Raw genomic sequence first — 21,617 nt, 5'->3', positions numbered from 1 at the left:
AGCACTCTCTAATGTATCACTACAGTATTTAGTTTTTTCTGAGACAGTAGTAGGACACTCTGCTCTAAAGGAGGCCATGTAGGAACGGATATCAGTACTTCATTTCTTTTTTTTTTGTATTTTTTTCTGAAGTTGGAAATGGGAAGGCAGTCAGACAGACTCCTGCATGCGCCCGACCAGGATCCACCCAGCATGCCCACCAGGGGGCGATGCTCTGCCCATCTGGGGCGTTGCTCTGTTGCAACCAGAGCCATTCTAGTGCCTGAGGCAGAGGCCACAGAGCCATACTCAGCGCCGGGCCAACTTTGCTCCAATGGAGCCTTGGCTGTGGGAAGGGAAGAGAGAGACCGAGAGGAAGGAGAGGGGAAGGGGTAGAGAAGCAGATGGGCACTTCTCCTGTGTGCCCTGGCCGGGAATCGAACCCAGGACTCCTGCACGCCAGACCGATGCTCTACCACTGAGCCAACCGGCCAGGGTCTTCATTTCTTTTTATGGCTGAGTAATATTCCAGTCTGGACAGGCCAGGTTTTGCTTGTCCATTCATCATATGATGAACATTTGTGTTATTTCCACTTTCTTGCTATGTTGAATAATGTTCTTCTGAACAGGTATTGTGCCTTGATCTGAACTTTACAGAAAAACTCATTTTGTATTTATGAGAATGGTGAACTATGAGTGGTAAAGAAAGAGGAAAAAGATGTGATAATATAAAAGTTCCTTCATTTAACAAATATTTTTTGAACACCTACTGCTAGGCATTATTCTAGGCACAATGGTAAACAATAATTCCACGTAAGCAGTCATTAACGGCATATTAACCCATCCATAAGGAGTTGAAATATCTTGATTAGAGTTAGTTATTCATTCAACAAGTATTTAATGAGATGTTAGTTACTGTGTCAGGCACTGCATGGCGAGGAACTGAAAATCCTAGGAAATAATTCTTATAAAATTACCTGTTGTTATAAGTCAATTATATTGTAATGAGGCTTGAAAAAAATAAATACCCATTAAAAAATCCCTAAACAAATAAAAATTACCTGCCAATTTCCATAAAGGTTTTTTTGAGATATTAAGATCTATTTTCAGTATGGGAACTATATTTTGAATCAGCATTTTTGTTTTTCCATTGCTTTTATCCCCTTTTCTCAAACTGATTTAAAAGAGATCAAGTAAGAACATGCAACATGAAATTTTATGGGTCTTTTCTGAATAGTCTCACAGAGCATCCATACTGTCACTAACCAGCTGAAGCACACAGATGAGGCAGGATTTATTTTACGAGGTAAGCAGTACTGGAGGTGACCAAAGTTTTTCCACCCTAAGTTGCCTTCTATAATGTTAATTTTTTTAAAAAAATTTTTAATTGACCTGAGAGACAAAGAGAGAAAGAATGGGAGACAGAGGGAGAGAGAGAAGCATTAATTTGTTTTTCTACTTAGTTGCTTTATTTTTCACTGGGCACTCACTGATTGCTTCTCATATGTACCCTGATCAGGGATTGAACCTCCGACCTTGGTGTGGTGGGACAATGCTTTATCCACTGAGCCACATGGCCAGGGCCCTGTGAAGTCGATTTAAGCTGGTTATTAAGAAACAAGAGATTCAGAAGGAACCTATGTCCCTCCCACCTTTCCTGCCCAACAGTTTCCGATGGAAAAACTTGCTTCAGGAAGGGAACCTTAGCATAATTCACCTTAGCATTAAACAGAAAGACTCCAAGCAGGAGCCTGCTGATCAGATCCCTCAGATCCCCTCCCCCCCTTATCCTTTGTCCAGAATGTTACATATGCCCGATTTGACCTCACTGCCTTTGGAATTTTCACACTTTGTGAATTCCCCATGTTCACATATTAAAAATTTGATGTTACACTATTAACTCATCTTTCTGTTCATTTGATTATTAGCTCAGCTAGATGAACCTAGAAGGTGGAAAGAAAAGTCTTTTTTCTCTAGTCCCCACAGTATTTATTTTTATCCAGCAATCATTCAGCATTTTTCCTTTTTTTTTTTTTGTATTTTTCTGAAGCTAGAAACCGGGAGAGACAGTCAGACAGACTCCCGCATGTGCCCGACCGGGATCCACCCGGCACGCCCACGGGGGGGGGGGGGGGACGCTCTGCCCACCAGGGGGCGATGCTCTGCCCCTCCGGGGCGGCGCTCTGCCGCAACCAGAGCCACTCTAGCGCCTGGGGCAGAGGCCAAGGAGCCATCCCCAGCACCCGGGCCATCTCTGCTCCAATGGAGCCTCGGCTGCGGGAGGGGAAGAGAGAGACAGAGAGGAAGGAGAGGGGGAGGGGTGGAGAAGCAGATGGGTGCTTCTCCTGTGTGCCCTGGCCGGGAATCGAACCCAGGACTTCTACACGCCAGGCCGACGCTCTACCACTGAGCCAACCGGCCAGGGCCCATTCAACATTTTTAAACAGTCTGTCTCTCTCTGCCCCACCCTTGGTATTAAACAGAAAGGCCCTGAAATTAGGCAGATTCAAATGATCAGCAGTTTCCAAATTCATGTTCCTGAGGCGATCAAGTTGAAATCTAACAAGCCAGTTGCAAAAGGGGGCCTCAATTAAGGTGCATTTAAAGTGCACAATTAAATGATTTTTCATATTGAGTTGTGCAACTACAGTGCGTCCGTAAAGTCATGGTGCACTTTTGACCGGTCACAGGAAAGCAACAAAAGACGATAGAATTGTGAAATCTGCACCAAATAAAAGGAAAACCCTCCCAGTTTCTATAGGATGATGTGACAGCATGTGCGCATGCGCAGATGATGATGTAACACCGCATATACAGCGGAGCAGCCCACGGCCATGCCAGTCCAGATGTGAACGGTACAGAGGAAAGTTCAGTGTGTTCTGTGGCTTGCTAAATGTGAATCCGTGACCAAAGTGCAACGTGAATATTGGCGTGTTTATAACGAAGCGCCACCACATAGGAATAACATTACTTGGTGGGATAAGCAGTTGAAGGAAACCGGCCGTTTGGTGGAGAAACCCCCTTTTGGTAGGCCATCAGTCAGTGACAAGTCTGTAGAGGCTATACGGGATAGCTACCTAAGGAGCCCTAAAAAAATCTGTGCATGAGCCCACATCAAATTGCACTGAATAGGTATGAAACTGGGAGAGTTTTCCTTTTATTTGGTGCAGATTTCACATTTCTATCTTCTTTTCCTGTGACAGGTCAAAAGTGCACCATGACTTTACGGACACACTGTACTTCTATGATCACTGTTAGAACATTTTCATCACTTCAAAAAGAAACCCTGTTCTCACTAAGCAGTTAGTTACTTCTTGTATGAACCCACCCAATCCCCCACCTCTTCTCCCTCAGCCTTATGCAACCCTAATCTACTTTCAATCACTACAGACAGACCTATTCTGGACATTTCATATAATGGACCCATACAACATGTGGTCTTTTCTGTCTGGCTTCTTTGAGTCAGCATAATGTTTTCAAAGTTCATCATGTTGCATGCAGCATAAATCAGTGCTTCATTCCTTTTTATAGCTAAACAATATTCCAGTATACAGATATGCCCCATTTTGTTCGTAGCAGTTGATGGGTATTTGGGCCGTTTCTACATTTAAGCTATAATAAATAATGCTGTTACGAACATTTGTTTTCAAGTTTTTGTGCAGGCATATATTTTTAATTCTCTTAGACACATACAGGAGCAGAATTGCTGGATCATATGATAATTCTATGTTTAACCGTTTGTGGAACTGCCAGATTTTTTTCCAAAGTGGCTACATCATTTTACATTCCCATCAGCAGTGTATGAAGGTTCAGTTTCTCTGCATCCTTGCCAACACTTTTTTGTTTTCTCCCTAATGTATGTAGTGATATCTCCTTATGGTTTTTTTTAAATTTTTTTAAATTTAATTTTATTTATTCATTTTAGAGAGGAGAGAGAGAGGGGGAGAGAGAGAGAGAGAGAGAGAGAGAGAGAGAGAGAGAGAGATAGGGGGGAGGAGCTGGAAGCATCAACTCCCATATGTGCCTTGACCCAGGCAAGCCAGGGTTTCGGACCGGCAACCTCAGCATTTCCAGGTCGACGCTTTATCCACTGCGCCACCACAGGTCAGCCTCTCCTTATGGTTTTTGATTTGTAGTTCCTAATGGCTAATGATGCTAAGCTTCTTTTCATGAGTTTAGTGGCCATTGATAGCTTATTGGGGAAATGTCCATTTTGATCCTTTGCTCATTTAAACATTGATAAAATTATTACTAAGATAAAATTATTTACCTTTTTATTATTGAGTTGTAAGAGTTCTTTATGTATTCTGAATACAAGTCTCTAATCAGATACATAATTTGTAAATATTTTCCCCTTTTATGAGTTATCTTTTTACTTTCCTGAACCAGGAAGACCTCTATAGAAAAATACATTTTCTGGTTTTAATTTGTAAACTATGTTCAACATATAAATGAAATGGAAATGGAAAGTTGATGAGCATGACTTTAGAATCTGGAAAATGGGTGCCCCTGTGACAATCTACTTATTTATAAGCTTAGAGACAGGTTGCATCATTTTCATAAGTTAGCATCTGGCAGTGCCTGACACATATTTGATGCTCACATATTTGTTAAACTTTTTTTTTTTTTTTACAGAGACAGAGAGAGTCAGAGAGAGGGATAGATAGGGATAGACAGACAGGAATGGAGAGATGAGAAGCATCAATCATTAGTTTTTCACTGCGACACCTTAGTTGTTCATTGATTGCTTTCTCATATATGCCCTGACCATGGGGCTACAGCAGACCGAGTGACCCCTTGCTCAAGCCAGTGACCTTGGGTCCAAGCTGGTGAGCTTTTGCTCAAACCAGATGGGCCTGCGCTCAAGCTGGCAACCTCGGGGTCTCAAACCTGGGTCCTCTGCATCCCAGTCCGACGCTCTGTCCATTGTGCCACTGCCCAGTCAGGCATATTTGTTAAACTTTTAACTTACAATAGTCTCCACAATCTTGAGGTTTAAAATGTGAAATCCTGGATAAATCAAGTAATAGTCTGGCATGGTATAGTCTTGGGTAATCTAAGATGCTTTTGTTTCTTTCTCTGTAAAGTGGAAATAACTGACTCTTTGATTAGCGTGAGGATCAATAGGTTAACTCATATAATATGTATAAAATAGCAACCTCCACATGGTAAATTTCAATAACAATGAGCTATTTTGCAGCTATACTTTGAAGCTTAGAAATATAGGACATACCTCTTAAGCTATTCAAAAGCTGTACACTTTGTTAATAGTAGTACTTAGCGGTTTTTGATCTGAGTTTGCTGGGTTCCTGCAAGTGTTTTAAAGAATTCAGTGAACACTTAAAAAAACTGTAATAAAAAGGTTCATACACAAGAATGTCTTAAATGTCACGTTGCAAATTGTGGGGGGTACCACCATTGTGTTAATTTGTGCTGCTATGGTCCTTATTTTTCTGTAGACATCTGATTACATCTATATATATGTATACTTTTCTTCCTAATTTTATTGTGAAAAAGTTCAAATGTACAATGCATTTGAAATAATTTTATAGTGAATGCTTGAATGCCCACCATTCTGCCATTACCATTTCACTGTACTTAAAAAGGCAGCACCTCTGCCCACCTATCCATCTTATTTTTGATGCATTTCAAAGAAATTACAGATATCAGTGCACTTCCTCCTGAATACTTCAGCCTGCCAAGCTTTATCTGGACATCAATATTTGTTCATTACTTTTTTTGAATGTAAGATTTAGATCCAAAGAAACGCAAATCTTAAGTGTACATTTGCTGTTTTGAAACATGCATGTATCTGTGTACCCAAACTACAATATATTATGTATATATTTCAACTTCTTGCAGATGTGCTGCTTGGAAGAAAGGCTGCAGCAGGGCACTGGCCATTGTTTAGACTTTAGAGGATGTGGCACCTGCCTTGAAGGATGACTGTGAAGGGAGGACCTGGAGGCTCAGAGGACGCAGCACCTGCCTTGAAGGGTGACTGTGAAGGGAAGACCCGGAGGCTCAGAGGACGCAGCACCTGCCTTGAAGGGTGACTGTGAAGGGAAGACCCGGAGGCTCAGAGGACGCAGCACCTGCCCTGCAGGGTGAGTGTGAAGGGAGGACCCGGAGGCTCAGAGGACGCAGCACCTGCCCTGCAGGGTGAGCGTGAAGGGAGGAACGGAGGCTCAGAGGACACAGCACCTGCCCTGCAGGGTGAGCGTGAAGGGAGGACCCGGAGGCTCAGAGGACGCAGCACCTGCCCTGCAGGGTGAGCGTGAAGGGAGGACCCGGAGGCTCAGAGGACGCAGCACCTGCCCTGCAGGGTGAGCGTGAAGGGAGGAACGGAGGCTCAGAGGACACAGCACCTGCCCTGCAGGGTGAGCGTGAAGGGAGGACCCGGAGGCTCAGAGGACGCAGCACCTGCCCTGCAGGGTGAGCGTGAAGGGAGGACCCGGAGGCTCAGAGGACGCAGCACCTGCCCTGCAGGGTGAGCGTGAAGGGAGGACCCGGAGGCTCAGAGGACGCAGCACCTGCCTTGAAGGGTGACTGTGAAGGGAAGACCCGGAGGCTCAGAGGACGCAGCACCTGCCCTGCAGGGTGAGCGTGAAGGGAGGACCCGGAGGCTCAGAGGACGCAGCACCTGCCCTGCAGGGTGAGCGCGAAGGGAGGACCCGGAGGCTCAGAGGACGCAGCACCTGCCCTGCAGGGTGAGCGCGAAGGGAGGACCCGGAGGCTCAGAGGACGCAGCACCTGCCCTGCAGGGTGACTGTGAAGGGAAGACCCAGAGGCTCAGAGGACGCAGCACCTGCCTTGAAGGGTGACTGTGAAGGGAGGACCCGGAGGCTCAGAGGACACAGCACCTGCCCTGCAGGGTGAGTGTGAAGGGAAGACCTGGAGGCTCAGAGGACGCAGCACCTGCCCTGCAGGGTGAGCGTGAAGGGAGGACCCGGAGGCTCAGAGGACGCAGCACCTGCTCTGCAGGGTGAGCGTGAAGGGAGGAACGGAGGCTCAGAGGACACAGCACCTGCCCTGCAGGGTGAGCGTGAAGGGAGGACCCGGAGGCTCAGAGGACGCAGCACCTGCCCTGCAGGGTGAGCGTGAAGGGATGACCCGGAGGCTCAGAGGACGCAGCACCTGCCTTGAAGGGTGACTGTGAAGGGAAGACCCGGAGGCTCAGAGGACGCAGCACCTGCCCTGCAGGGTGAGCGTGAAGGGAGGACCCGGAGGCTCAGAGGACGCAGCACCTGCCCTGCAGGGTGAGCGTGAAGGGAGGACCCGGAGGCTCAGAGGACGCAGCACCTGCCCTGCAGGGTGAGCGTGAAGGGAGGACCCGGAGGCTCAGAGGACGCAGCACCTGCCCTGCAGGGTGAGCGTGAAGGGAGGACCCGGAGGCTCAGAGGACGCAGCACCTGCCCTGCAGGGTGAGCGTGAAGGGAGGACCCGGAGGCTCAGAGGACGCAGCACCTGCCTTGCAGGGTGAGCGTGAAGGGAGGACCCGGAGGCTCAGAGGACGCAGCACCTGCCCTGCAGGGTGAGCGTGAAGGGATGACCCGGAGGCTCAGAGGACGCAGCACCTGCCTTGAAGGGTGACTGTGAAGGGAAGACCCGGAGGCTCAGAGGACGCAGCACCTGCCCTGCAGGGTGAGCGTGAAGGGAGGACCCGGAGGCTCAGAGGACGCAGCACCTGCCCTGCAGGGTGAGCGTGAAGGGAGGACCCGGAGGCTCAGAGGACGCAGCACCTGCCCTGCAGGGTGAGCGCGAAGGGAGGACCCGGAGGCTCAGAGGACGCAGCACCTGCCCTGCAGGGTGAGCGCGAAGGGAGGACCCGGAGGCTCAGAGGACGCAGCACCTGCCTTGCAGGGTGAGCGTGAAGGGAGGACCCGGAGGCTCAGAGGACGCAGCACCTGCCCTGCAGGGTGAGCGTGAAGGGAGGACCCGGAGGCTCAGAGGACGCAGCACCTGCCCTGCAGGGTGAGCGTGAAGGGAGGACCCGGAGGCTCAGAGGACGCAGCACCTGCCCTGCAGGGTGAGCGTGAAGGGAAGACCCGGAGGCTCAGAGGACGCAGCACCTGCCCTGCAGGGTGAGCGTGAAGGGAGGACCCGGAGGCTCAGAGGACGCAGCACCTGCCCTGCAGGGTGAGCGTGAAGGGAGGACCCGGAGGCTCAGAGGACGCAGCACCTGCCCTGCAGGGTGAGCGTGAAGGGAGGACCCGGAGGCTCAGAGGACGCAGCACCTGCCCTGCAGGGTGAGCGCGAAGGGAGGACCCGGAGGCTCAGAGGACGCAGCACCTGCCCTGCAGGGTGACTGTGAAGGGAAGACCCGGAGGCTCAGAGGACGCAGCACCTGCCTTGAAGGGTGACTGTGAAGGGAGGACCCGGAGGCTCAGAGGACACAGCACCTGCCCTGCAGGGTGAGTGTGAAGGGAAGACCTGGAGGCTCAGAGGACGCAGCACCTGCCCTGCAGGGTGAGCGTGAAGGGAGGACCCGGAGGCTCAGAGGACGCAGCACCTGCCCTGCAGGGTGAGCGTGAAGGGAGGAACGGAGGCTCAGAGGACGCAGCACCTGCCCTGCAGGGTGACCGTGAAGGGAGGACCCGGAGGCTCAGAGGACGCAGCACCTGCCCTGCAGGGTGAGCGTGAAGGGATGACCCGGAGGCTCAGAGGACGCAGCACCTGCCTTGAAGGGTGACTGTGAAGGGAAGACCCGGAGGCTCAGAGGACGCAGCACCTGCCCTGCAGGGTGAGCGTGAAGGGAGGACCCGGAGGCTCAGAGGACGCAGCACCTGCCCTGCAGGGTGAGCGTGAAGGGAGGACCCGGAGGCTCAGAGGACGCAGCACCTGCCCTGCAGGGTGAGCGTGAAGGGAGGACCCGGAGGCTCAGAGGACGCAGCACCTGCCCTGCAGGGTGAGCGTGAAGGGAGGACCCGGAGGCTCAGAGGACGCAGCACCTGCTGCATCAAAGGCTGTCCCACTGGGGAGCCCAAGCTCTCATCACAGTTACTGCCACATAATCACAGGGTAAAATGTGACACATTTCCATGCTGCTACACAGTATTTGTGTCTTTAAAATTTTAAGTGTCTTTCAGACTTGACATTTATGTTCAGAACTGCAAGAAGTTGTTAGAGGTTATTAAGAACTCAACTTGGAAGGAAATCTTTTACAGTTCTCCTTTCACATTTCTGCATAATTTAACTTAAAATGTTTACTGTGATTATAAGGCAAACCCCCCAAAAGAAAAAAACAGTGTTTGCTACCATTTGCTACTACTCATCTACATAAAGCATAATACTTCCTTATACTTCTACCCAGCAGGCAAACACTGACGTTGATCCCAGTGAAAGGCTCAGTGTCATCCATGAACATTGAATTTCAATTTTTGTTTTATTCAAAATGGCCACACAGAACTTATAATCAGTTAATGTGACCAGTGTGAACATCTACAACACATTTAATTCTAATCAAGTACCACTCTGATTTGGTATTTGATGTAAACTGCATTTGGTCCTATGGCTACAAATTTTGGGAACTGGCCCTTGTTTTGAAAGCGGGTCTTATGGAGACTGGTGTTTCCTGAAGCCAATGAAGGGGCTGGCAAGGAGCCCGAGAGGCACAGGGCCACTGGCTGGCCTCTTAACCATCGACCTCTCCTCACTATTGTCACCACACACACAATACCATTTGACAAAGGGTCTTACTTCTAAGAAATAAGTGGAAAAACACTAACATTTGTTTTTAACCATATATAGTTCAAAGGCTTGATTTTCATAGTTTTCAAAATGAACCTGAGACCATCTAGTGAATGGGAAATATCATCAGAAACGAGTGAGACATGCTGGAGGGGCAAGGAGTTGGAGCCCATCCAGTCCCAGAATCCTCTCTTCTGTATGAAATCTGAGGATTCAATGAGGCGTCACATGGGAATCCAAAGGGATTTACCACTTCAGCGGGCAATTTTCTGAAAGATTTAAAGAAATCCACTTACACAGTGTGGGATAATAGAAAAAAAAAATATGTTGGTCTCTGCCCTGGTTCCTGGCACAGAGCTCCTTAAACGCTTGTAATCTCCTAAGTGATAAGAGCAGTAGGAGCATCTTGTGTTCCAGTATTTGGTCTTTGACCCCAGTTTTGGACATGGAGATCTTAAATCCCTTGGGATATTCTGCATGACAGTCTTGTTTGTTCCCATCCGATGACTCTGGGTGGGCTCCTGGAGCCATCCAGGGCTGGTCACCAAAAGGACGAAGCTATGATTTCAGTCCCACCTCCCGGTCTTCAAGAAGAAAGGGGATTGGAAATGGGGTTAATGGTGGCTCATGTTTACATTACAAAGCTTCCATAAAATTCCAATCCTGTGAAGAGCTTCCAAGTCGGTGAACACATGCATATACCTGAAGGGTAATGCAACCTCAACTCCTCTGCTTGGGAACCCTCTCTGCGCCTTGCCTGTGTATCTCTTTTTCTGGCTATCCATCCGTATCCTTTATCACAGGGGTCCCCAAACTTTTTACACAGGGGGCCAGTTCACTGTTCCTCAGACCGTTGGAGGGCCAGACTATAAAAAAACTTTGAACAAATCCCTATGCACACTGCACATATCTTATTTTAAAGTAAAAAAACAAAACGGGAACACATACAATATTTAAAATAAGGAACAAGTAAATTTAAATCAACAAACTGACTAGTATTTCAATGGGAACTATGGGCCTGCTTTTGGCTAATGAGATGGTCAATGTCGGTTCCATATTTGTCACTGCTAGCCATAACAAGTGATATGACGCGCTTCCGGAGCTGTGACGCGTATATCCCGCATCACCAGAAGTAGTACTGTACGTGAGCGACGCCGCACTTTGCGGTGCCGCCATATACAGTACTCCAGGAGCACAGGATGCAGATGCATCACTGACCATCAATGAAAGAGGTGCCCCTTCTGGAAGTGCGGTGGGGGCTGGATAAATGGACTTACGGGGCCGCATGTGGCCCGCGGGCCGTAGTTTGGGGACCCCTGCTTTATCACATTCTTTAATAAAGTGGGAAATAGAAGTAAGTGTGTTCCCGAGTCATGTGAGCTGTTCTAGCAAACTGAACACAAGGGGTAGAAGATCAGGGGAACCTCTGATTTGTAGCCAAGTTGGACTGAAGTTGCAGGGACCCTAGGGACCTACTACTACGTGCAAGTGGCCTCTGGAGTGGGAGAATCACTTGGGACTGACCCCTTAACCTTGGGTCTGACCCTCTCTCCAAGTAGAATTGAGTTAAATTGCAGAACAACCAGCTGGTGTCGCAGAGAAATGTGTGGTGGAGAAAAAAAAATCCCCCTTCACATCTGGAGTCAGAGTGTAGTGAGTAAGGTAGTAGTGTGAGAACACAGGAGGCACACAGGAGGAAAGGAAAAGGTTTCCTACTCCACAGCAACACCGATGCTAAGCAAACCCTCTGAAAAATTCCTCCTTGGGAATTTACAGAGTATAGAAGACAGATATCTGGTCTACCTACTTTGCCCTGCCACTGAATTTATTTTTCATACCTGACCATAAACTGGAACATTTTCAACTCTGCAAATCGAGAAAATAAAACTGAAAATAAACTTGGCAAGAAATAAAAGGTCAAAATGAGAGTTAAGAAGAATGTGTGTATGTATCCAGATGGTGGATTATATGTTCAATGAACTCAGCAGTACATGGTAATGTGCACATTTTAAATTAGAGTTTCTTTCATTTTAAAACGACCTGCAACAAAATCACCTTTGAAGCTGAAACTTCATTTTTGCTAGTGATCTCTGGATTGTTCTAAAAGCTTAGATTCAAGGACTTGAGAGCCATGAGCTACAGGCCAGTGGTTGAGACAACAGAGGTCGTCACCAGGCCTCCTGACAGACGGCAAAGGGCCCGTGGAGGTGCAGAAAACCACTGTATCTTTCTCACTGCCCTTATCTTTTTTTCTGGGTATTCTCTGTCTTTGAGAGCATTCCAAAACCAATTTGTCAAATGAATATATTCCTAGAGGCTCTCCTCATGTGAACACATTGGTGGTGCAAAGCCTAAGAACCTGCACTCTGAGCTGCAGCACTTCAACTTACATTAAGCAAAGTCTGATTATAAGCCTGTTCTAAAGATCCAATTTTCTCTCTCCCAAAAATAGCTGTTTCCATGGCTACATAATCATTTATGATTAGGACTTACAGGAAATGCATTTTGGGGGATAATGCAGCAGAGATTGTTTTTAAGGTTCACAGTGGGAAATGGGGAACTCTGAATCAAATATAATCTCTGGTCATTTAATATAATATAATCTCATAGTTTGCTTGATGCTTCAAAGACACTCATTTTTACCAAAAGTACAATACACCAAATAAAAGGAAAACTCTCCCAGTTTCATACGTATTTAGTGCAGTTCTATGTGGGCTCACAAACAGATTTTTTAGGGCTCCTTAGGTAGCTATCCCGTATAGCAGGGGTCCCCAAACTTTTTACACAGGGGGCCAGTTCACTGTCCCTCAGACCATGGGAGGGCCAGAGTATAAAAAAAACTATGAACAAACCCCTATGCACACTGCACATATCTTATTTTAAAGTAAAAAAACAAAACGGGAATAAATACAATATTTAAAATAAAGAACAAGTAAATTTAAATCAACAAACTGACCAGTATTTCAATGGGAACTATGAGCCTGCTTTTAGTTAATGAGATGGTCAATGTGCTCCTCTCACTGACCACCAATGAAAGAGGTGCCCCTCCCAGAAGTGTGGCAGGGGGCCGGATAAATGGCCTCTGGGGGCCGCATGTGGCCCGTGGGCCGTAGTTTGGGGACCCCTGCCGTATAGCCTCTACAGACTTGTCACTGACTGATTGCCTACCAGAACGGGGTTTCTCCACCAAACTGCCGGTTTCCTTCAACTGCTTATCCCACCGAGTAATGTTATTCCTATGTGGTGGCGCTTCGTTATAAACGCGCCAATATTCACGTTGCACTTTGTTCACGGATTCGCATTTAGCGAGCCACAGAACACACCGAACTTTCCTCTGGACCGTTCACATCTGGACTGGCATGGCCGTGGGCTTGTGGGCTGCTCCGCTGTATACACGGTGTTATGTCATCATCTGCGCATGCGCACATGCTGCCACATCATCCTACAGAAACTGGGAGGGTTTTCCTTTTATTTGGTGCAGATTTCACATTTCTATCGTCTTTTGTTGCTTTCCTGTGACCAGTCAAAAGTGCACCATGACTTTAAGGACACACTGTATTAAAAGCTCAGTTATAGTCATTCTTCCCACCCTTTTTTAGCCACATCAGTCCTGGTGTTGGACAGTGCAGTTCAGCTGCTGTGTCCTTGGCACAGCCTCTGATGAGGGCCACGAAGTGGCCACTGATTAGGCCAGTGGGACAGTGTGACGGGGTGGGGGACAGGCTGCCTTGCTGTCAGCAAAACCAATTGCCCCTGTTTCCTCTAGGATCTGGCCTGCAGGTTATGGAGAGGGTCTGCTAGTCAGTAGCAGGGGACGTGAAGAGCAGACAGAAAAGGCAAAGTCAAAACGCTTAGAGAGCAGGAACAGAAGAGCTGTTCCCCACAGTGCATCTGACTCACTAGAGGCTTCCGAGGGACTCAGAACAAATTTCCTTTTTCTTACAGTTGCCTGAGCAAGTTTCCACTGCTTGCATGACAAACAGCACAGTACAGATGTTAGCAGCCTTTGCACCTATATAGCATAGGGCATAGGCCCTTTATAACTTGGGAGCTCCCCTTCACAGCTGTATGTGTGGGCAGGCTTGAGGGCAGCATGTGTCTGTGGCTGTTTGAGTGTGAAGAAGCAGGCCTTATGAATGCATGTTTATACTTCCATCTGCAGCTGACAGGAGGACCTCGGTTCCATGAGTACACTGCCCCAGGGGCTGGTCTTGACCAGTGTTCCCATCACTTTTCCTGCCCTGGATTCTTCTTTCCCTGTAATCTTTCTTCTTTTAGATTGAGATATAATTCATATAATACAATTTCACTAACATAAAGCTCACATGTTGAAGTATACAAAGTATACAATTCAGTGGTTTTTAGTATATTCACGAGCTCATGCAACCATCACCACTATCAAATTCCAGAACATTCTCATTATCTTCAAAAGAAACCCTGTACCTTTGGAAGTTACTCTCATTTTCTCCCACCGTCACGCCCCAGGCAATACTAACTCCTTTTATCTCTACTGTGATCTGTCTCCATTCTGGACATTTCACATAACGTGGCTTTCATGTCAGGGGTCCTTCTGTCCGCAGCATGCTTTCAAGCTCCATTCATGTTGTAGCCCCTGTCATTATTTCACTCCTTTTTACTGCCAAATAATATTCATTGTGTCATGTATCATATTTTGCTTATGCATTCATCATTTGATAGACATTTAGGTTTTTGTACTTTTTGACTATTAAGAGTAGTGCTACTCTGAACATCTGTGCGTAAGCTTTTGTGTGAACATAAGTTTTAAATTCTCTTGGGTATGTATCCAGGGCTGAAGATGTTGGGTACCTCTGTGTCTAAACTTCTGAGGACCCCTGAGACTGTCCCTAGGTTCTTCATCGGTAGCTCAGCCACAACAGAATTTCAGCATCCCTGAGAATCCTCTCTTCTTCCCAATACTCCCATGGTTCCTGCCATGAAAGAAGTTTCTTGAACAGGGTTTGAATTATTCCCTTCCTAATAAACATTAAGGTTTAAAAGCAATACTGTTGAGCAAGGTAACACAGTGACTTAGATTCATACGATGTAAGTTAGACTTTTCTCAGAGCAATTGAGATGAGAAGAAGAAAACATGTCAGAACGCCAAGAATGTGCAAGGGGAGAAAGGAACACAGAATGCGAGTCTGGGGTGGTGTGGGCTGCGCACTGTTAAAGGGACAGGGTCAGCTCTTCCTATCAGTACCATACTGAATATGGGGCTCGCATGCTGTCAATGCATTTTCTTCAAATAGCACTTTCTGAGCACTGACTTTATGCAAGAACACTCACCTAAGAGTTGGGCATTTAAGGATTAATGAAACATATTCCCCGAGGAATTAAAAATCCAGTGGGTTGAACGAGATGACCAGAGTATCATGGTCCCAGGCTTTACTCCAAAATCATGTCTCTTCACTCTTTTGACATTGACATGTCCTTTTTTTCTTTTTTGAAAGTGAAAGGAGGGGAGATAGACAGATTACTGCATGTGCCCTGACCGGGATCCACCTGGCATCCCCCGTCTGGGGCCAATGCTCAAATCAACCGAGCTATCCTCAGCACCCCAGGCTGATGCTTCAACCAGCCGAGCCACTGGCTCTGGGAGGAGAAGACGGAGGGAAGAGGGAGAGAAGAGGGAGGGAAGAATGAGGGAAGAGGAGCAGATGGTCGCTTCTCCTGTGTGCCCTGACTGGGAATCAAACCTGGGACATGCATACGCTGGGCCAACCCTTTATGCACTGAGCCAACTAGGCAGGGCTGACATGTCCTTTCTTTATGAAGGGCTGGTGATGGGAGATGGAAACAGCTTATGCTCCTTTAATATCTTACTTGGAAATCTAAAAAACACTTGCCAGCAGCTGTATATTGGTCTAACAAGTATTATTGAAATATTACTTGTTTTTGAAATCTCTCATGACCACACTATCTCCAAATTTGAATATAGAAGAAAAAACAAGATAATTATTAAAAGACAAAGATTATTGATACATCTTGATTCCCATGTGTATCAAAAAGAATTAAAAAAAAAAGCAAAGCTTGAGCAGTTATGATTAGCCCAGAGAGAGAGTTCTGGAGGGGGAACCACTTTCTGCGCGTCTGCTGAGCCTGGAGTGAAGACAGCATAACTGAAGCTTTGGGGTTTCATTCCCAGCAAGCCTGGAAGGGGAGTCTTGATCTCATGCCTGAGTCTCTTGCTCACAGGTGGTTTTTATCCACAACTCTTGGTCATTTGAAAGGACAGAACTAAAAGAAATAGCAGACCTTGGCTCTGTCCTTTCTGTCAGTGAGAAACTGTGACTTTGAGCACCTTAGTTTACTCCTTGGGGCCTCAGTTTCCACACCGGTGACACGACAGCAAAAGCTTATCTAGGGCTTGCTATGTGCCAGGCACTCTTTTTTTAAATTTATTTTTATTTTTATTTTATTTTTCTGAAGTTGGAAACGGGGAGGCAGTCAGACACACTCTCACATGCGCCCGACTGGGATCCACCCGCATGCCCACCAGGGGGCGATGCTCTGCCCATCTGGGGCGCTGCTCTGTTGCAACCAGAGCCATTCTAGTGCCTGAGGCAGAGGCCATGGAGCCATCCTCAGTGCCCGGGCCAACTTTGCTCCAATGGAGCCTTGGCTGCGGGAGGGGAAGAGAGAGACAGAGAGGAAGGAGAGGGGGAGGGGTGGAGAAGCAGATGGGCGCTTCTCCTGTGTGCCCTGGCTGGAATCGAACCCAGGACTCCTGCACGCCAGGCCGACGCTCTACCACTGAGCCAACCGGCCAGGGGCCAGGCACTCTTTTGAGGACTTTATTTAATCCTATGGCTCTATGAGAATAGATCCTATAATTTTTCCAATTAAAGTAATTTACCCAAACTCTCACACAACCATTGGTGTCAGAGCTAAGATCTGAATCCCCACTACTAACTGTCAAGGCTCAGGGTACTACATTTTTGCATACACTCGTCCCTCGCCATATCACGGTTCACTTTTCGTAGTCTCACTGTATTGCAGATTTTTAAATTGTATATATCTAATTTTGTATTGCAGATTTTTTGCTATATCATGGGATTTTATGGTATATAGGTATTTTTATATATTTATTATTTAAATTATTTTTTGTGGTAAAATAAGCATTTTCTAGCCTAAAAAATTTGAAAATATTAAAAATATTAATTAAAACATATTAAAAATGTGAAATCATCATCATCTTCATCATTCAAGCTGTAGTATATTCACTGGTGAGTGAGTACCCATATAGAATTTTATATGTTGTTAAAATTATGTTTAAAAGTGTAGAAAGTGTTGAAGAGCATAGGAAGTGTTTATAAGAGTGTGGGAAAGGTTAGTAACAGTGTGGGAAAAGTTTATAAGAGTGTGGGGAGGGTTTATAAAGCCTTAAAATAGATATAAATAATAAAACAAATATAAGGTGGCTACCTCATGGATTTTCACCTATCACAGGGGGTTCTGGAACCTAACCCCTGCGATAGATGAGGAGCCACTGTAGTGTATTTTAAATTAAATCATCATTTCTATTACTATAGTGAGAATAAATTTTTTTTTAAGAGAGCGAAATTCCTAATTTGACATTGAGCAGCACTGTGGTGTTGCCTCATGATGTCTTTGCAAGAAATACTGTAAAAGAATAATAAAACACATCATCCACATCAGTGTTAAATGCAAATATATATTAATTTCAGTATTATGATGATCTGTGTTAGAAATTCCAGTTGTTAGTATTTTCTTAGCATATCATTTCCATCTCTAAAACCTGGTAATTTAGCAGATAATTCTGTCATGGCTGCAATGACTGTGAAATGACATGTTAGAGAAAATGAAAGTAAGAGGGGAAGATAAAGGCCCTTAAGGAAGGAGGGTGCTTCTGGGATCCCCTCAGACTGTGTGAGTGCCACCTGGGACCTCTCTCTGTTCCCACCCACATCTAACCCAGCCCGGCTTGTGGACTGAATGATCAGTCTGTGGAATGAAAAGAAATGTACCTATTAAATTACAGGAGAGTAACCACAGCAATGTTTCCACAAATATAAAACCAAGGGCATGGCCAAAGTAAAAAGAGAATACTTATTTAAGGCAAGTCTTGAAGGAACTGTTAAGTATGGCAGAAAATGAGAAATTGTAAGTACTTGTCTAGTTAATAAAATTTTTAATTAGTAAATAGTTTCCTTGTCATCTGCAGTGGAAACTAAGCTCTCAGTGGTCACTTTGGAATGTGCCGCTTCTCTATGCTGACCACGCCCTGTGGAGCTGAGGACAGTGGCTGCTCATCAAATGCTCGCAGACTTCAGGGGGGGGGTACAGCAAGTTCTCGGTCAGGATAAGAAGGCAGTTAGGTAAATCTTAAGAACACCATCAGTCCTCTCTCATTTTATCCCAGAGACTCCCCTCCCTACTCACTTAGATGTGATTTTAGACCAGGGGTCCCCAAACTACAGCCCGCGGGCCACATGTGGCCCCCTGAGGCCATTTATCTGGCCCCCGCCACACTTCCGGAAGGGGCACCTCTTTCACTGGTGGTCAGTGAGAGGAGCACATTGACCATCTCATTAGCCAAAAGCAGGTCCATAGTTCCCATTGAAATATTGGTCAGTTTATTGATTTAAATTTACTTATTCTTTATTTTAAATATTGTATTTGTTCCTGTTTTTGTTTTTGTTTTTACTTTAAAATAAGATATGTGTAGTATGCATAGGGATTCGTTCATAGTTTTTTTTATAGTCCGGCCCTCCAACGGTCTGAGGGACAGTGAACTGGCCCCCTGTGTAAAAAGTTTGGGGACCCCTGTTTTAGACCCTTCTTCCTGAAACCAGCTTCTGAGGACTTGAACCTACTGGGCCCAGGACTTACCTCTCTCGGAACTCACTCCAAGTGTTCATGCCTTTCGAAGGCTTGGTATACATACCATCAGAGGGCTGCTAACTTCCACCCTTGTATCGTTAGTCAGCTCTGAGCTCCAGGCTCCAACTGTCCGCTTGAACTCTCCCCTTAGACAGATATCCCTTTGGCATTTCACACTTAACTTCTCCAAATCAGACCTTGGTATCTTCCCATGTTCTCCCATAAATACCTCTCCCAGGTTTCTCCATCTCAGTAAATGGCTCCATGACCCACTGCTTGTCGTCCTTAATTCCCCCGGTAATGCCGGTTCCATACTGGTCTGAACTGAACGCCCACTACACAAGGTGTAATACTGGCAGTCAAGGCCAGGCAGGTTCACACTGGATTTGGGCAGCGCACAGAAGAACTGTGGAGCCAAAAGGCATTAAAGCTTTCCTGTTTATTGGATTCTCCCAATGGCGGGTGAGCAATCGGGCAGGGGAAAATTGCTTCTCCCAGGGGCCGGTGAGCAAACAGGAAGATTACCCCTTGTGGTGGTGGGCCAGTGATTAGGAAAACTGCCCCAGAGGGAAAGTACCTGTAGCCTTCTATAGGCTATACCCACGTGGCTTTCTGCCGTGTGCTCACACACTAATCATGCAGAGTGCCTGCAGCTGGAAAACAAGTGAGCAAGCCTAACACAGCTGTTTTCCCTACACCCCCTTTCCTCTGCCTCCCTCACCTGATCTACCACCACCTAGTTCTTCTGTCCTTTCGGCACCCAAGACTCACCTCTATGGCCACTACCTGACCCAAGACTCCCCACTGGGGTCTCTACTTCATTTTGTTCATTCTCCATACAGGAGCCAGAGTGACCCTGACAACCTCATTCACGGAGCCAATGGAAACGCACTGCATTTAGAAGGAAATCCAAGTTCCTTGGCATGGCCTTCAGGACTTGGCTGGGTCTGGCTGTAGCGACCTCTCTTATCTGTTTATACCCACTCTTCTATCACCTATCTGCTCCTGGACTGGCTTCCTGTCAGCGCCTGGGACACACCCAGCACCTTCTCGTTGGGCCCTTGCCACTGGCCTTTCTCAGTGCCTGTCACACGGTGATGGTGCCGGAACTGCTATGGGTGAGAAATGGCTGGGGCTGGCACAGCTGCATTAGTTCGTTCCAAATATTGTGAATTCCCATATTTTATGCTTACAGACTCCTTTCCACGTGTACGAATTTTTAGAGTTTACATACTAAGAATGTAATAGTGCTGACTTCTTGCTGTCTGAAGAGTCATATAAAACAATTAGTTAAATAAAGTTATTGTTATCAAAGCAGCAAATATATCTAGAACTTTTGATTAACGCTTTCCTGGGGGACCATTATTCTCTAGTAGTTAGGGAATGAATCTAAAATACCAATGAATTTCAGAGAAAAACAATCAGCCAGTCTCGGCACGAGAGCCTTTTCCTTATTTCTTATTTCTCATTACATTTTTCATCCAGTATTTACTTATTATATTAATTACTACCTACTTCCAAGGTCCTTCTGTTGTATCACTTATTTAAGTAAAAGCTTGGACTTGATTACAAATGTCTGTATTATTTTAATTTTTGGTCCCTGCCTGCTACAAAATTAAAATATAATAATGAATATCTAATTATATTATAATTACAGATATGCCTATTCCCCTGTAGAAGCAAAAATGAATAGAACTGAAAACAAGGATTAGAATAAAATGAATACAATATATTCCTGATTCTTCCCTGAAACTGATTCCTACCAGATTTTCAACTTTCCATCTACTAAACATGCTTCATCTTAAAAGTTGGTTTCTGACCCTGGCTAGTTGCTCAGTGGTAGAGTGTCACCTCGAGTGTGGATGTCCGGGGTTAGAGGCCCTCCTGGCTCAGAGCCGACTTACTATTGTGCGCAGTCGATCAGCTGGTACTCGTTCGACCTCTCGAAGCATGCCTTCACGCCTTCATCATCCCAAAGTTTCTTCACATGATCAAAGAATTCCTAAAATTTGAAAATGTTACAAATAAAAGAATGCATGTGTTATAATCCTTCAGAGCAGGGGTCAGGAACCTTTTTGGCTGAGAGAGCCATGAACGCCACATATTTTAAAATGTAATTCCGTGAGAGCCATACAACGACCGGTGTACGTTACACATTATCCAATAAAAATTTGGTGTTGTCCTGGAGGACAGCTGTGATTGGCTCTAGCCACCCGCAACCATGAACATGAGCGGTAGGAAATGAATAGATTGTAATACATAAGAATGTTTATATTTTTAACGTTTTTTTTTTTTTTAATTAAAGATTTGTCTGCAGCCAGATGCAGCTATCAAAAGAGCCACATCTGGCTCGCAAACCATAGGTTCCCGACCCCTGCTTCAGAGTTAAAAGTAAAAGAAACTGCCCGGGCCCAAATTTTTCAGGTAGCACATGAATTATTTTCTCTGTGGAAGCCTACTTTACACACAATAAAATGCATGGATCTCACATTCTGTGTGATGAAAAATAGAAGCATATGTTATCACCATGCAAATTAACTTGTTAAACATCCTTATTGTTCCAGAGAGTTCCCCAAAATGAAAAGTGCAAGTCACAAGTTAATGACATTCATTAACCAGAAATACAATGAACAATTTTAAAGTTCTTAATATTCAATACTTTACTACTGGAACTATCACTTCAGCAATGAAGAAACATGCCTACTACAAAGGAAAGTTCTGTTTTAGCTGCTCTAACTTTTCTCTGGGAGCTACAATTATGGACAGACACAGTTGAGTAGGTGGTTTATATTTGGTCCAGAAGCATTACGGTCTTAAGAAAGAGATCTTTAAAAATCACACTCTTTGGGGACAGTAACTTACTGTTTTTTGACATTAAATAAAAAAGCCTATAAATTAAGTGTGTACTGTGATTGTTGGTTCACTCATCTGTGAGGACAGTGCTCAATTTCACCCATTATGATAAGCAGCATCCTTTGTTTCTATTGCGTTCAGAGAGAGAGAGCAACATCAATTTGAGAGAGAGAAACTCACGTATTCATTGCCTGACCCTTGTATGTGCCCTGTCTGGGAATCAAACCTGC

General features: G+C 45.8%; 1 protein-coding gene across 4 annotated transcripts in view; it reads right to left on the bottom strand.

The window, feature by feature from the left end:
• Positions 1-21,617, bottom strand: part of GNAL (G protein subunit alpha L) — a 199,474-nt gene that overhangs the window by 41,992 nt on the left and 135,865 nt on the right. For all 4 annotated transcript variants that reach the window (XM_066247490.1, XM_066247489.1, XM_066247492.1 and 1 more), the window contains one exon: positions 20,439-20,536. In XM_066247490.1, the coding sequence (XP_066103587.1) occupies positions 20,439-20,536 (98 nt within the window). The remainder of the gene's footprint in view (positions 1-20,438; positions 20,537-21,617) is intronic.

The sequence above is a fragment of the Saccopteryx bilineata genome, chromosome 11 (assembly GCF_036850765.1).
Source record: "Saccopteryx bilineata isolate mSacBil1 chromosome 11, mSacBil1_pri_phased_curated, whole genome shotgun sequence".
Lineage (NCBI taxonomy): Eukaryota > Metazoa > Chordata > Mammalia > Chiroptera > Emballonuridae > Saccopteryx > Saccopteryx bilineata.
The sequence above is the reverse complement of the archived record's forward strand: the minus strand, read 5'-3'. Positions and strand labels throughout refer to the sequence as shown.